General features: G+C 36.6%; 1 protein-coding gene across 1 annotated transcript; it reads right to left on the bottom strand.

Moving 5' to 3' along the window:
- Positions 1-248: 248 nt before the first annotated feature.
- Positions 249-5,301, bottom strand: LOC112291305 (uncharacterized). The gene is made up of 4 exons (XM_024538491.3): positions 3,823-5,301; positions 2,822-3,393; positions 2,382-2,604; positions 249-1,558 (listed from the first exon to the last, which is right to left on the bottom strand). The coding sequence occupies exons 1-4, from the start codon at positions 4,987-4,989 to the stop codon at positions 257-259; spliced, it is 3,264 nt and encodes a 1,087-aa protein (XP_024394259.1). The 5' UTR covers positions 4,990-5,301; the 3' UTR covers positions 249-256.
- Between the last annotated feature and the right edge of the window lie 12,802 nt (positions 5,302-18,103).

Raw genomic sequence — 18,103 nt, 5'->3', positions numbered from 1 at the left:
TGAGAATTACAAACTAAAAAAGACGCTCTATATTATTTTGGATTCCAAAGAAATCAAACAAATAAATAGATGCAAAGATCTTAATTGCAAACTTCAAGACAGATCTAGATCATATCTATGAACCCACTATACATACTACATTCACAATATACACTGTTTGAGAAAATAGAACGAATATCCAGAGAGGTTTTAGATTGTCTTTGAGATTCAAACTACCAGTGAACCATTATCTCACAAGAGGCCAAAAATAAGCGTCTCAAATTAATCTCATTCCAGCAATCCGAATGTTACGAGAGATTAGATATTGGACAAGGGCATAGACCATTCCAATGCAAGCTAAGAATCTGATACTAACAATGTCGGTTATGATGGCTACTGGCAGATTCATTGGCGTTGTCAAGAGCAACGTGATGTCTGATTGCTTGAGATAGTTCCACATGAACCTATTGAACAAAAAGTGATTGGGCGTAGTAAGCATTAGAAGGATTATATTCTTCACAAGGTAAAAGAGACCCGGCCCACCTGTCTGCAACCCCCAGTCAGAGCTGTGATAGCCATGCCACACTTCAATCCATAAACGATAACCTGCAGAAACAATTAGATAACCAGACGCTGCTGCAGTCAATGGAAAGTACCGCTGCCGATCTCCGAATCCTGTCGACAGATTAGCGTCTTGATTCAAGAGCAACAAAATAGGGGCCAGGACGACAATTGACCGATCGGAGCCTCCTGTAAGGTGAAGGTTAAGAATCAGACAAATGCTGAAACATAGCAAAGTTGCCACATTGCCGATAGTTGCCATCCAAGCCCCTTCTGCAGCGAGCTTTTTCACGCTGAACGCACTGGTTGATGAAGGCTTGCGCTGCTGAGCCAGGCGATACTTAGGTCCAGGACCTCCAACGACCTTGTCAGATAACTTGTCGGCTATGATTGATGCCAGCTTCAACTTGATTTCAAAAGCAATCGCCATGAAAATTGCAGCATAAAGACCCAACAAGGATACTCTTGAACCCTCAAGAGCAAAAAGCGTGATATAGTTGTCCTCACTGCCTGCCCGATCTCCAGTTCGAAACCTCAATTGTCCCTCTGCTAAATAGATAACTGGACAAAGCCCAACTAAAATTGCAAAAACCCAAGGGAGTAGTCGAGGGCTTGTCGCTGAAGGTAAGTGTGTAAAAACCAGGAAAACAGAGGCACATACCATAGCTGCTACAAGCAATACATGCAAGATAGCAGCCTGAAGGAAGTATTGCGCACAAAGATAAACACCAGTGCTGACTCCCATGCCCACTGCGTACACAAGACGAAGCTCCACAACATCTTGGATTGGGATTGCAGAAGTTAGTGCTGCCAGTGATATCGTGATAGTTACGATTAGGAGCCATGTAGGCCATGTAGGTGTTTCGGCTGCAGCACCATAAATGGACAAGCTGTCGGCAGATCTTTCTGGCATGTGAGCTTTGTCCCACCAGAACGTCCAAGCCTCAGGTACCGGAGGCTGCATAAGTGTGAGCAACAATCCAACGGATATCACAAGCACCAACGCCCGCTTGGCACTCTGTATCAACATGAATAAATGTCAGAAACGCGTACAACATGCACCTCATAATCGATACGTACACAAGCCAACAAATGAGATAATCATGGAATTCATCAGTGCAATACTCAACTTGGAGACCTTGATATCACCAACCAATGCACGGCAAACATGGATAAGTTTTACATATGCTCCAGATGTTCGTATATTAGAAAAGTTGTTCGAATATTTCATAGCTGACTCAGCGATGAAGGTTTGGGTCCACGTGACTACATAATTATCTCTAATTCACTGCTTGGATTTTACTTGAAAGAGGTACTTGTACAGTACCTGGAGAATAATAATATGTACTGCATTATGTCATAGATTTTAAAGAATACTAAAAAGATCAACTTGTTACAAATCATACGGTTATATATAAGTTCTTGTTTTATCTAGAGCTCAATTTAAATAGCTCAGACAACTCAACGAACTCTGGACATTATTTGCGTCTAGAAATGATTCTTAACCTATTCCATATCTGCATGTAGACTTACCACGACGCTCTTATAACATTCACGCAGACATGCAGGCATGCTTTATACAAAGCTCAGGACAAATACTTTTCCTTGAAAACACAGTTCCAGATCGTCGTAAAAGACTTCATATGGAGCACTCTCAAGTAAGAGAAGGGATAACACAGACCCAGCTACAACCAGTCCTAACTAATATTTCCTCAAAAGTACATCACAAGCAAACTTTTCTCAAAACACTAAAAGATTACTCTAAATGACGACAACCACATGCAAAATGTCATGATGTTACGCGAATATCTAGTAGCATTACTTGTAAAGATACTGCATACCTGTATGTGAGAGAAATGCTGTGTGACGATTGGAGCACATGCAACACCTGCTGACAGAATTAAGCTGCCCAATATCAACCCATCAGAAGGAGTCAACCCTGTCCACCATTGCAAAGCTTCAAACAAAGTAAAGCGACAAAGCCAAACTGAAATGCCAATAATGGCTGCATGACCCATTCCTTGCCATGGCTTCATCTTGAAGCCTCCACCCTTGTTTCCAGTCCTGCAGACATTACCCATGAGACATAAAAAAATTCAATGCAAGTAGTCACCTCCTGGTCAAAAGTTTGAAAATGGTCAAGTTGAAGTGCGAAATCAGTGTATTATACTTCAGAAAAAGGATTATCTTCTAAGACAAAAACAAAATGAACATTGCCGGAACCTACAATTGCAAATTACAGAACCGAAAACCAACAGGAGAAAAAGATTTAAGAAAATACTTGTAAAGTAATAGTGGAGGTGTAACTGCAAGAAGAAGTAACGCAGCCGCCCACACAACATGAGGTGAACTTAGGAACAGCATTGAAAGCTTGGACAAATAGAAACATGTTGTCAGCCAACAAGATACTGAACTGATCCTCTTGTCTGCTACCAAACGATGCACGAGCACTAAACCCAGCACTGTCGTGAAAACGACCATGTAACTGGGATACACCACATCATCCTCCATGGAAAAATAGTAGATGCTCGTAAAATTATAAAGCCGATTCTCCAAATGGCAAACAATTAGAGCATGAATCACGAGTCCGGCCTCTGCAGCATATCGTAATTTGTTGGGAAGAAGGGAAAGTGCTGGTACACCCATCGCCACCACAGCGCCTCCAATAATATACTTGCATATTGTTTGCAGGGGGGCTCCTCCCAACCAGATGTTCAAATACCAAAAATTGTGCACTACGAACCAAGTTAAAGGCACAACCGCAGCTACAACAGAGATCGTGTAGGAAACGATACTCTTGTTTAAGAAGAACTGGGCGATGAAGTATGCAGCAATGACTGGAGCAGGCAAGAACTGCACACAACAAGTAAGTCAGGCACATGAAAACCAAGAACGAACTCTTCCCTTAGCTAAACGATTTTCTCCGAATACAGACAGATGAATCAGTGATGTCCCATCTGTCTCTCTGTCCACTCATCTACATATATACTAAACCTAGTTTAAAAAATGATTCATACCAACACTTACTTGGACATCCAAGTAAACAGATTCTCCGACTTACTTAGACTCAACTCTTGTACATGTATGAATTATTATTGTATATCCAGGTATTTTACATTAGGCAATGCTAGCAACTGAAAGCCCATATCAGAATCAACATGCCCAGTAAGACATTCATACATCAGTGGGCTGCATATAGGACATGACAGGCATGATATGCCGGCAACTAAAAACCCCTCATTAAACAAGAGGTATTAGTGATGCAAAAATAAGATTACGTACCATCCAGGGCAAGCCGATCGCGATCGATGCTGAAAATGAAGCCGCCACCATGAGAGAAGTGAGTAGAGGAGCTGTCAAAGCATCTCCAATTAGACCGAATAGGTATGCCACGAGTCCAGCTGCACCTCCCAAAGCTGCGATTGTTACAAGGATGTAGTTCCAAGGCGATGGAATTTGGATGTACTGTCCAAATGAGTAGAACACGACCCTAACTTCCAGGCAGAGTATGACGACAAGCAAGGCTATGGCACCATTCATAAGCCTCACTTGTTGAAGCAGGTGCTGATCCTTGTACAACCAATTAAGAGCTCCTTTTGTAGAAGCGTAAAGCTGAAAAAGCAACGGAACAAAGAACAGCAGCAGAAGGTCACAGATGGCATTTGCTGAAGAAAACAGGCGAGCGTGGTGTGAACCGATGTGAAGAAGCAAGGGGAGGAACATAAGTGCCATCGTGTGGAATGAACCCTCAAGAGAGCCTTGAATCAGGGCTTCCTCCGCAAACTGCCCACCATACGATCTTTCAGTTTTCAGCCTAAACGATGAAGGCATTGGCAATGCAAAAAGCCAGTAGAGCTCGAACAAAAACACCATGTAATAGTAAGGCGCATTCGTCATCCCCACAGCCATCACAACCCCCCATGTCTGTATCGTAGAAGCTGTAAACGGAATGCACGCGAATAAAACCCTCTCCAGCGACAACACCACCGCAGGATTCTCCAGCTGCATCCACCGAAATTGCACGGACGCCCATATCCCGACCAGGAACATAAACTGGAACGATACGAACAGGCAACTCACGTGCAACGCCAACGATGTAGACGACGCCGTAAATGTCGATCCGGTCAAAATCATCGCCAGTCCTGTCGCCCCTAGAGTCCCCCAAATTCCAAACATCGCCCCTTGCTTCAAATGCAGCGAGTCCAGAATGTAGCATACCATTAACCCTACCGTCAGGGTGGCCAGCACGGGCTTCCCTCCAATTCCCGACAAGAATATCGCACTCGGAACCAACGCAACGGCCACTCGGCCATTGTACTGAAACGAGCCGGGCGCAAACCTAACCTCGCCTTCCCTGCGGCCCCTGATCCCCTCCCTGCCTAAGCTCATCGAGTCCATTCTCGAGGCCGACCTCATGCCTGCCCCGCTTCCCGATGGTCTATACTCCATCAAATACTCTTCCCCTCTCACCTCCTCGATCCCTCATTTCATCTCCTCCATCGTCTCCTTCACGCCCCCTCCTAAGAAACCCTAAATACCTTCTTCTCCGAAACCTCAGTTACGACACTACAACACCGAGCGAAAAAACACAGAAATCCACACGACACGACAACGTCATTCAGAGTTCTACGATTACGAGATCCCTCCTCGAAATAACAATCTGGGAGCACGATGAAATGTGAGTTTGCTTTGAATGTGCGATGCAGTCAATCGACCGCGGGGCCTAATTCTTCCATTGGACACATAATTTCCCGAAAGCTTAAGCGAATTTTATCGTGTCTGTTGTGTAGGGTTGGTTATTGGTGGACGACAGCGCCTTTGCCAGGTCAGGCGGTGTGAACAGAGACGCAAAGCGCCAGCGTGGAGATTGGATGTTGACTTGGCAAGGAGTGCATCGTGGATTGGTTGTGCCACGTCGTTTGGTTGTTGAATTAGTGTGTATTGTTGACTAAAGTATTGCAACGGATAAAGGATTTTTTTGGATGTGGAAGTAGTCAGTGGATGGATGTATTATCCCCTTTGATTCGCCTTTCGAGGCTTCTTCTGCTTTGCTTTTTCTTTCTTCATTCCATTTCTTTTTCTTTTCTTATCCCTTCATGCTGTAAAGTTCTCTTGTCTGGAATCTAAACAAAATCTTCAGTTTTTAATTTTAAAATAGAATATAGAAAATTTAAAAATAAAAATAAAAATAAGTCATAAGAAATAAAATTTTAGTGATAATAAAGATTATTGTGAGTATTGGATAGATTTTTTTAAAAATAAGCTTATTATTTAACTAGATGTATGTGATTACATAACTTTGTAATAAAATAACTTGAATTTTAATTTATGTGTTATTTCAATTGTCTTTTTGAGAAATATTTGACCACAAATATAAGGGAGTACTGAAAGTGGAAAAATTAAGGTCAATTTTTAATTCTTAGATATCTAAAGATTTACATATTATATAAAGGAAAAATTCAAGATATTTATACAAGTCATAAAATTTAGCTACATACTAGATTGGAGTAAATTTTAACAACTAAGTTACAAAATTAGGTTATTAGAATTCTTCATCAAAATTAAAATATAAAGCTAAGCTTCATTAATAGAGGTTTTTTGCATTAATTTTTAATTTTTAATTTGATATTTTTAAAACTTATGAAGTTATACATAAATTATAAAATAAATAATTTTAAAATTTTAAAATAAATACAAAAATTTAATTATAAATGGTTTTTAAGATTTTTTAAGATTTAATTAGAATTTTATTTTAATAGTTTAGTATTTATTTATGTTTATTTTATTTTTTATTAATATTTTTTAGGATTTTAATTAAAATTAATTTAAGATTTAATTAGATTTTTTTAAAAATTTACTAAAATTTTTCAAATATTAAGAATAAAATCATAAAGAAGCAAATAATCCATATACTCTTTTTTTTACTAGAAAAGAATAAATATTCATTTAAAGATGGTATAATATTAAAACTAGAATGGCTATTGCCATAGACAAAAAGATTAGAGATTCTTGAAACAAAACTAAAATGCAACAAATTGCATTTATCACAAATGTTAATTTTTATTCTATTTGAAGGTAGTTGATAGGTTATCTTAGCCATCAATTGTCAAGGACACAAACTAGAAGAAGATACATAAACTTGTGGAATCTATGTATTAAGGACACAGAGTGGAAGAATATACATAAATTCATGGAATCTATGTCAAAAGGAAAGTGACAAAATAGAAGAAAGTATGTATATTCAAGGAAGAATTGGAATAGCTATTGCCAAAGACTAGAAAATATAAGACTCTTGAAATTAGACTAAAAGCAAGAAAGGAGTTGACAAGAGTGAGGAAGGCCTCACTCTTACTTCTATATATACTACTTAACTAAGAACTATGTGGCGACATGCTATAGGACCTCTAATACGCATCCAACTTGTAGGATATATGTCTAATTTGCAAGGCAAGTTTCCTAGGTGTGCACCATATGTCCAACTTGTACGACAAGTGGTCAACATGTCAACATGTGGCCTCCTTGTTGGCCAAGTTTTCACCCTATCAATCACCTATAGACATGTATAAAAACAAAGCAGCATCTATGAAGCTTCTAGGAAGTTTTTCACAAGATATTATCATATTTATCTACTTTGACTTATTTCTATCTATTCTTATTATCTAGACAATTATGAGAGTAAATATGTATGTCCGTTACATCAATAGTATTTCATATTAGGAAGAGAAGTCCATCCTATTATTTCATCGTTGTTAAGACTTTTGTAATTCTTTTCAAATAAAATATTTAAAATACAATAATGAGTGGTTCCTACTTCTAATAATATCACCAAATATTAGGATTCTTCTTCAAGGTAGTGATATCAAACATATTATATTTCACCATTTATTTGAGAAAAAACTTATCGTTCTTAAGAATCTTCATCTTTATAATGTCGTCTTGAAAGTTGTAACAATCTCAATGCCTTGTATTGTAAATCAATAAAAAAAAACTCTTAAGTTGAATTTTCTAGTTATTGATTCTTCACGTCATTAGTAAGACAAATATACAAAAATCACAAATCAAAATAAAAGATAGAATATATTCTTCATTGAATTTCATTTTTTTATAACAAAGAATTGTTTGATTCTTTATCTTGATTTTGTTGAATGTTGTCATTGAAAAGCATCAATCTTCTTTACTATATTTTTAAGATTCTTGGCTTGCTTCCATGTATATTTATTAATTTCATATTTGTATAAGATATTCCAAATAATTTCATATCAATGTATAAGATATTCCAATTTATTTTGGTACTATCTTAAATTTAATACTTCTTTGATCTTAAATTCTTGATAATTATCCACTTTTATATAAAGAAGTGGCATTTATATTTTTTCCAATATATTCATTGTCTTGTATGGTTAAAAAAGAAATAAGTGAAATATGGGATGGATCTTCATAAATTCTAATAGATGTAATTAATAAGCAATTGCACTAGTTTCTTCACAAATAAAAGGTGACTTAAATTTAAAATAATCTAATTTATCAAAAAGACAATTAGTCTTGATATTACAATAAGATAATCATACTTTTTTGCTAATAAGTAATTAAGGTAGTTTTTTACAATAAGCATTTGTATTAAATTTTTTTATTCTTGAACTTCTTTTAATTGTGTCTTTATTATTTCTTGTAGCTCTAATAAATAATTTTTTAAATCTTCTATTGCAAGATTATCAACTTTTATAAAATAAAAAATATCAAGTTATGGATGATAATCATAATTAATTAAAAAAAAAATTATTGAATAGAAGAATGTATTATATTATTATAAGCATACTTTGACAATGAAAAAAGAATCATCTAATCATCTTAATATTAATTGATAATATATCTCATACACTACTTCAAAATTTGATTCACATTTTTTATTTGTCTATCAATTTGAAGATAAAAAATCAAAGTGAATTTTATATCCATCTTTAATATCTTAAAAAGAATTTTTCAAAATCTTAATACAAATTAAATCTCACTATTTGATACAATATTCTTTAAAAATCCATGATAAAAATAAAAATTGTAAAGAAAAAATTTAATTTTTTCTACATTTATAATAACTTTTGTACACAGTACAAAATATACCATTTTAGTGAAACAATCTATTATCACAAATATAAAGTTATAAGAATATGAGATTAGAAGAACCATAATAAAGTCCATAGAAAGAAAAGACCATGGTCATTCTAGTATAAGAAATGAATAAAGAAGTCCATAAGATTGATAACAAGGATTTTTTTATTTTTTTATTTTTTTAATCTTGAATAAATATCATATGATTTTACAAAGTTTTAAATTATTTTTCACATTTTAAGCTATCAAAAATCTCTTGATATTAATTATAAAGTTTGATTTTATCAAAAATATCTTATTGTTAAAAAATTGTAGCAAGTTTGAAGAATATGTAATTGTGTTTTATCTTCTAAAAAATATAAGTATTTCTTTAAATAAAATAGTTTTTTTTTTTTTTTTTTTTAAATTCAAACTTAAAAGGATCAAGATATTTAGATAAATTATTTTTAGTGTCATAAACAAGAAGATCTAAGAATATATTTGATTGAATTTGATTGAATCCATAATCAATTTTGATTTTATAACTGAAAGTTGAAATTTTTTTAGCTTCAAAAAATTTGTTTATTATTAATCAAAAATTACATTTCTTTCTTTTGATGCAAAATAAGAATGATTAGAAAGTACATTTGACAAATATTTTTATTTTTCTTACCTATAAATAATATTCAATTCAAATCTTAACAAAAAAATACTTTAATAGGCTCAGTATAGATTTAAAATACAAGTTGATATAAAATACTTGAAGTTCTTGTGATTTTTATAAACAATTATTTAAATAGAAGTGCCTTCTAGATAATAGCACCATTCTTGAAATGAATCCACAATTATAAAAAGCTCTTTATTATGGATCTTATAGTTAATCTTAGTTGTTAAATATTTTTGAATAAAAAGCTACTAGATGAAGTTTGTAATTTTCTTCCATTTATAACAACACTGTTTTTAAGGCAAAGTTCAATGCATTTGTTTCAATAAAAAATAACTTAAAAAAATTGATACAATATAAGATTAGAATAAAAATAAAAGTTATTGATAATAGGATAGAAATATATTTATATTATTGATTCATAGAGATAGTATCCACCATAGAACCTTCTAGAAGGAGTTTAAAGCAGTTATTTAAGTGTGATCCATCATCTAAGAATATTCTAGAAAGTCCAAGGTAGTAGAATAAAGTATAAATAGAATTGGCTAGGATCTTTTGAGGCATTTGGTCAAATATGGCTTCAAAACTTTTGTCTTAATACAATTGGATTTTGTATCATCTTATTTTTTTCTGTTCTGTTTTAATTTTGGTTGTTCAATTTTATCTTCCGTGTCTCATTTTATTTAATTCTATTCAATTTTATTTTGGTCTAGTTTGTCTTATCTTGTGATAAGGTTTTATGTTATTATAGATTAGAAGGATCTTACATACTTGAGACAAATTGATCTTGTTTCATTGATATCAGAGTGAGTGTTATATTATTTTTTAGTAGTATGTCGATAGTCATCATCTAGTCTACAATTAGTTATTGTAGTTGTATTGGATATTGTGTTGAGGTTACTACAAGCTAATTTTGAAAAGTCAACCAAGAGGTGAAAAAGCATTATAATAGTGGAATTCAGTAGAGAAATTATAGCATAGGAGATATGAGGCACAATTCCAGATAGAGGCTCAAATACAACACTTCTTAGGTCAGATAGCTACTTTGCAAGGATAAATAGAAGCCTTGAGGATAAAAGAGTCGATATTTGTTAGATTAAAATTTAATAAGCCTATTATATACTCTAGAACTTCAAGACAAGAAGATGTATGTCAACATGCAAGAATACCTCCAACTATTTAGAGCAAATACCACTGAAAAAATTATGTATGTAGCCAACTATTTGAAAGATGCAGTAGCAATTGGCGGTGTCATGTTGTAACACGAGTATACTGTGAAAATATAAAGAAAGAGGACTTTTATTAATGTTCAGTTACCTCGAATATTGGGAGCAACGACCAATTCCAGTGCAAATACTGGGAGGCTAGGGTCAGTCACCCCGTTATAGTCAGCCAGGGCATACTCAAATGCTCCGTTCGATTCCAATAACGGGAGTCAGCAAAAAGGAAAAGGACCAATTCACACGACGGGTGACCCTGGTTTAAAGAGCCAATTGGATTCAATTTCAAGAATCCAATCCGGGTCCTCTTACCCAACATGAGACCTGAATTGGTCGGGCAACCCAATACAGTCTAATTACGGGAACATCTAGGTCTTACTACGGGCCTCTTAGCCAATTTGACGCGAGGACCAATTTGACCCAATTATGCGAACATCCAAGTTACTACGGGCATCCTACCCAATATGAGATCTGAATTGGTCGTGCGACTCAATGTGGTCCCGATTACGGGCTACGATTCCGTTTCAGGCTGTTCCGTCCTTTGTGCCGTTCTAGGAACGTCCTTTCGATAAAAGGATTTCTTAAAGGTAAAAACGGAGGAAAAAGCTCTGACGGCGAGAGCTAGTTTTGGATCTAAGCTCTGACGGCGGGAGCCAATTTCGGATCTAAGCTCTGACAGTAGGAGCCAATTCCGGATCCAAGATGGAAGATTGAAGAAATTCAGAGGATAAGGTTAGGAGAGAAAATAAGTTTTTATGGGGGGTTTTTTGAAGGATCGGAGAGAGCTAGCTTCATGCTTCGGGCGGGGAAAGAAGACAGAGAATTGGAGTTTTTTTTTCTTCATAGGGTTTTGGGAAGACTGAGGCAATCGTTACTGAAGTCAGTGTTGTAATGGTGAATTGGGATTTTTAATGAAGTGGATTTGATTACTCTTGACTGTTTTGTGAAATCGAGTTACGTCTGTGATGAAGAATTAAAAGGGTGTTTATAGGATTGAGTATGCGGAGTGAATGAAATTTATTGGGTTAATCTAACGAGACAGTCAGTGGATACAAGATCGTGAGTTTAAAGCGGTGTCGAAGATTAACAGTTTGGGTTATTCGGGGTTCTTTGTAACGTCTAGAGACCTACTGGCCAAGACAAAAAGGACTTCGGCGAGCAGTCGAAGGGCATTCGTATAGATTTACGGTGTATTCTTGCAGTCGTTTATATTCCAACAGTCAAAAACTGATAGACTGCTTGACTATTGGCGAATCTCCATACTACCTTCTACAGCTAGACGACCGGCACGTTCTCGAGCAGGAAAGCACGTAATACGATAAAAGTGGTGAACCCGATGTGAAAGCTTGAGGTGGAAGGTATTGGATTTTGGTTGATTTTAACTTTATTTTATGGAAAACGAAAATAAAAATTTTGAAGGATTTTTGGGAGGAGTTTCTGGTGGGGATTCTTCTAAAGGACAAGGTATGCACATGGATCCATCTATTGCTAGTATGTTTCAAGCCTTCTCATTATCAATACAGCAACAGCAAAGTAATGATCGAAAGGAAGCTTTGGCAACCAAAGCATTACAAGCAGTGGTCAATAAAATTGATCAATTTGATGGAAGGAATATTTCAAGGTATTTAAGATGTTATGTTCGTGAAATGGAATTAAATCGGGTTTCTGAGAAGAAAATGGTTGAATTATTTGGACTTGCCACGATACCGGAGATAAGAGACCACATTACATTGATTACGGATCGTTATGGAAATTCATGGGAGGTTTTTTTACATGCATTGAAAGACGAATATTTCTTGGAAGATGCTGATCGCGTTACTAAGAAGCTGTTTCTGGAATGGATTGAACGGCCCAATAAGAATTTACAAGCAACAGAGCTACTAAGGGAATTTGAGAGGCAGTACTCTCAATTGTCGAAGGTAGAAAAATTGACATTGGAGCCGAACAAAGTTGATCTATTTCTTCAAGCTGCTGATGGAGAATTGTAAGGGAAATTAGAACTCCTTCTTGAAGACAAAGAAGAAGATGAAGGATTGACAACAAAGTGGAAGAACGTTGAAGATGCGGTGGGGTTGCTTACAAAAAGAGAAAGGAGGAAGGATAGGAGCAATATTCCGAAAACAGTACAAGCACCCAAAGCTCCAGTAAGTACAACACCACCAATAATGCTTACAGTTCAACCTTCGAGATCCTTATCAAAGAAAGCAGATATGGGGATGGAAGAAATTATACGAGGAATGCGAGATCTTCAAATCAAATTGGCAAGACTTGAAGAGAATACTTCTACAAACAATTCGAAGAATGTTTCGAAACAAGGATATGTACAAAGATGCATTTGGTGTGATGATGCTTCACACACTAGAAAAGATTGCAATGAATTTAATAATATGATACGACAAGGAATTATTTGCTGGAAAGATGGGAAGATAGCATTAAAAGATAGGGAGGATCTTCTTCAAACCAATTTTGACAAGGGAGGAATGAGAGCATTGGTTCAAGATTACTTAAAAGAGCATGAAACAGCAGCACGAGAAAGTGCAAGTTATGGTGCTAGAGTAGATGATGACCTTGGTGGAAGTACGGAAACTAATGAGTTTTGGGCTTCTGCCGTTTCTACAATGCAAGAAGGAAAATTACCTCGAGAAGTATTATTGAGGACTGCAGCTACGATACGAGGTAGAGCAGGTTGGGAGGATCCTGTTGAGTCTCTTTCAGTTCATGCATATATTGCTAAGAGCCAACATGAAGCTTTGATGGAAGAAAAGAGACGAGGAAATTTTGATGAGATGAAAGAAGGAAATTCTTCTAAAAGGCAAACTCGAGGAGACAAGGCTCAAGAGGCAGCTTCACAAGAATTGCCTGTAAAGGATACCTCAGCATCATTGGAAGAAAAAACAAAGGAGACAAAAGATAAAGGCAAATCAATTGCTTATAAGCTACTTTCTGACATTGAAGCGGCAGCAAATTTGAAAGGGGTGTTGAAAGAACGTATATTAAACGCTAAGGTGGAATTCACATTGAAAGAAGTCTTGAGAATTGCAAAGAAGGAGTTTCATGATGTTATCATTGACAGCATTAAGCGAAAGAGGTAATTAATGGACGAAACTGGAATGAGTCATGCTATTGATGCAAGAATATATAGAGATGAAGAAGAGGTTGATATTGGTTACAAACAACCAACAAATGGAAAGAATGGGTATAATCAACGAATACATTTCGAAGATTATAGTGACAAGGAAATGGAAACTTTGAGCCATTATACTCGAAAGCATTGGGCAAGGACAACTACTGAGGTATTGGTGAAAGTAGGAAATATAGAAGAACCAATAATTGCTTTAGTCGACCATGATTTTGAAATAAATCTCATGTCTAAAGATCTTTATAAGAAGCAAAAATGGCCAATTGATATGGAACATGGATGGGCAATTCGAACAGCTAATAACACACGGGACGAATTATATGGAGCTTGTCCAAATGTCAAAATTCGGATTGGGGATGTTACGACGGAGCAACATTTCTTTGTTCAAGATACAACGTCTTATCCGTTGATTTTAAGACAACCTTATATTACGGCAACACGGATGGGAACAAAAGTACTTGACGATGGTTCTGCTTATGCAAGGGTACGGAGCGAAGATGGGAGGAAAGCTGTACAATTTCTAACAGTATCTCCTAACCATGAACGAAATCGAGATAGGTTGAGGGAGAAACCATTGCCAAAGATTATTGAAGGATTTAAGGATTTTGGAGAGGTACCACTGTAAAGCGAGATTATGGAGGTACAAAAGAGGAGGTACTCTCGCGAGATGAAGGTGCCTTTGATGCGAGTTTTATTGATATATTGGAGAATGGAAATATTATGTATAAGAAAGTTGATGATTTTAAAAGAAAAGAAAGAAAAAGATTATATGATATTGAAGGACAATTACACAAGTTAGGTTCATTGCAAGATAATGAGAGGATTTTAGGTGTTTATGAAGAAAATGGACTAGAAGATTCATTGAAATTGATTACATGTATTGGGTTAGGGGATAATGATAAGTTTTTTGAGATTCATTCAAGAGAGGTTTATACCATACTTGAATCTTTTCAAGCACCAGAAGTCACTGTAGAGACGAGATATAAAACGGCAGATAAGAAGGTAAAGCCTGTTGCCGGACCATTACCAAAAGATTCTAAAGAACAAATGAGAGAAGCATCAAAAGAAGCAAGTTTAAGAGATCCAATGAGTATTGGACATCAGTTTACTAAAGAGACTTTTGAAGAATTGAAGATTGGTTCTGATGGTTCTTTATTGCCGGAAGAAATTTCTTGCTTCAAAAAGATGTTGGCTAAACAAGGTAGATCGTTTGCTTTTGAATCTCATGAAATTGGGTGTGTGGATCTGAATATTATAACACCTATGGTTATCTTCACTGTACAGCATGTACCTTGGAATCTAAGACCGATTCCAATATCGTGGGCACATTTACCTAAATTGGTTGAGCTATTAAAAGAAAAAATAAAGATGAAAATATTGGAACCCTCGTTTGCGCCATATTCTAGTCCATGGTTTACGATACCTAAGAAGAATGGGTCACTACGGTGTCGTATTACGTGCTTTTCTGCTCGAGAACGCGCCGGGCGTCTGGCTGTAGAAGGTAGTATGGAGATTCGTTGATAGTCAAGCAGTCTATCAGTTTTTGACTGCTAGAATATAAACGACTACAACAATGTACCGTAAATCTATATGGGTGCTCTTCGACTGCTTGTCGAAGTCCTTTTTGCCCCAGCCGGTAGGTCTCTAGACGTTACAGAGAACCCCGTACAACCCAAACTGTTAACCTTCAATACTGCTTTGTACTTACGATCTTGTATCCACTGACTGTCTTGTTAGATTAACCCAATAAATTTCATTCACTCCGCATACTCAATCCTATAGACACCCTTTTAATCCTTCAATCACAGACGTAACTCGATTTTACAAAACAGTCAAGAGTATTCAAACCCACTTCATTTAAAAATCCCGATTCATCATTACAACACTGACTTCAGCAGCGATTGCCTCAGTCTTCCCCAAAACTCTACGAAGAAGAAAAATCCAAATCCTATGTCTTTCCTTTCCCGACCTGAAGCATGAAGCTCCTCTCTCTAATTCCCTTGATCTTCAAAAACCTCCAATAAAAAAAACCGAACTGGTAACCTTGCAGAAGCTTGAAAAAACTCGCTCCCCTCCCCCCCGATTTGCCCTTAAAAAAAAAAAAACCCACACCACTCCAAAACTATATCCCCCCTAACCTTATCCTCTGAATTTCTTCAATCTTCCGTCTTAGATCCGGAATTAGCTCCCACCTCAAGCTTGGATCCAAAATTGGCTCTCACCTCAACTTGGATTCGAAATTGGCTCTCGCCGCCAAGCTTTCTCCTCCGTTTTTACCTTTAAGAAATCCATTTACCGAAAACAACGTTCTCTCAGACGGCACAGAGAACAGGACAGCCTGAAACAGAATCGAACCCCGTAATTGGGACCACATTGAGTCGCCCGACCAATTCAGGTCCTATATTGGTAAAGATGCCCGTAGTAACCTAGATGTTCCCATAATTGGGTCAAATTGGTCCTCGCATCAGATTGGCTAAGACCCGTAGTAAGACCTGGATTTCCCGTAACTAGACTGCATTGGGTTGCCCCACCAATACAGGTCTCATATTGGGTAAGAGGACCCGGATTGGATTATCGAAATTGGATCCAATTGGCTCCTCGAACCCGTCGTGTGAATTGGTCCTTCTCTTCTTGCTGACTCCTGTTATTGGAATCGAACGGGGCATTTCAGTATGCCCCGGCTGACTGTAACGGAGTCACTGAACCTGACCACTCAGTATTTGTACTGGAGTTGGTCGATGTTCCCAATATTCGAGGTAACTGAATATTAATAAAATTCCCCTTTCTTTTTATTTTCACTGTATACTCGTGTCACAACACGACATCCACCCCCTCTGAACCTGTGCATCCTCCGGTATGCACCAATTTACCCAATTGCTGTTTGATTCAGAATATATCCCCTATGTCTTTGTCTAGTTCGTCTTCGTCACCTTCATTATCCATATCACTTTCATCTTCTTGCTGCAGAATCTCTGTACCTTCATTAAGGTCTTCCATATTCATCTCTGCGTGTCTTCGTTTAAATATTTTTACTCTCTTCCCTGCAATTGGTATTTTCAATTTTGTACCATCTAACTCCCGTAATGAGTAAGTCGCATTATCATGAACAGTTGTTACAACATATGGTCCAAACCAACGTTTTGAAAATTTCCACAAAGTACTATGTTGATTATTCAGACTATTGTCATAAACAAGTACTCAGTCACCTTCCTCGATTGCTTTTGGTCTCAATCGATGTTGCTTATCGAATCGCGCCTTGTTTTGTAACCTTGCTCTTTTTAACCTTTCCAATGCTATCTGGACATCTTCCGTTCTTTGCTCCAATTGTCGAATCCTAATAGCCAGAAGTTCTTCTCTTGTCAATCCATCTTCCCATGGTAGCATACTCCAAGTAAGTACCTTTTCTTCAATCGGCATAATTGTTTTTTGACCTGTCATAAGTTCTACTGGCATATATCCTGTCACCGAACTATGTGTTGTTCGATTAGCCCATAATGCAAATGACAAAAGCCGTGGTCACTCTTTAACCTTCCCATTACAAGCTTTAACCAATGCTTTCACAATCGGCGGGTGACCGCGTTCGCTTTTCGCATTCCCTTCCGGATTATAAGCAGTAGTCAGTGATAGTTTAACTCCACATCTTTCAAAGAACTTACGAGCTTCTTGTGCATTTAATTCTCCACGATCTGCAGTGATTTTTCCTACGCACCCGTAACGGCAAATGACATCTTCAAGCAAAAACCTACAAATCCCCTCTGTAGATTTTGTCCTCAATGCTCTTCCTTCTACTTGATTTGATAAATCTTCACGAGCTAAAACCAAATATCTCATCTGCCATAACCCAACCGGCATAATAACCAAATCAACAACCCATTTAAAATGAATAGCCAGAGGATACATAGGATGAAGACCATCTCGATGTCGGATATTAGAATACGATTGACAGATTTCACATCAAATGAGAGCACATCTCGATACATATTTTTCCACCAATATCGTTCCTTGAGTTTAGCAAAAGTAGCCCAGATTCCTCTATGCCTTGTCCATAAACTATCATGAAACTCCTTTTATAATTTTAGTTTTTCTTCCCTTTTGCCTATCACTCGTTGTGGCATCCCAATTCCTTTCTTCGGTCTCTTCCATAAGAATCCATCTCGAAGTAAAAATCCATATGCTTTTTTTCTTATTTGTTTGAATTTTTCTGTAGACCAATTCCCCTGTTTAGTCAAGGTATTCAAATAATGACCAATATCCAATAATTCTCCTTCATAAGCTTCTTCAAGAAATAGCTTGTCTTCTCTGTTGAGATTTGATATTGAATAAAATTTCAATCCGACATCATCAATGTCTTCAACCATTTCGTCCTCCCTCTCGTATCTTGCTCGAGATAGCATGTCTGCTACTAAATTGTCCTTTTCAGTGATATGCTTAAATTCTGGATTTAGTGACTTAATA

The sequence above is a fragment of the Physcomitrium patens genome, chromosome 14 (assembly GCF_059467195.1).
Source record: "Physcomitrium patens ecotype Gransden chromosome 14, ASM5946719v1, whole genome shotgun sequence".
NCBI lineage: Eukaryota > Viridiplantae > Streptophyta > Bryopsida > Funariales > Funariaceae > Physcomitrium > Physcomitrium patens.
This window is presented reverse-complemented; position numbering and strand designations above follow the sequence as displayed.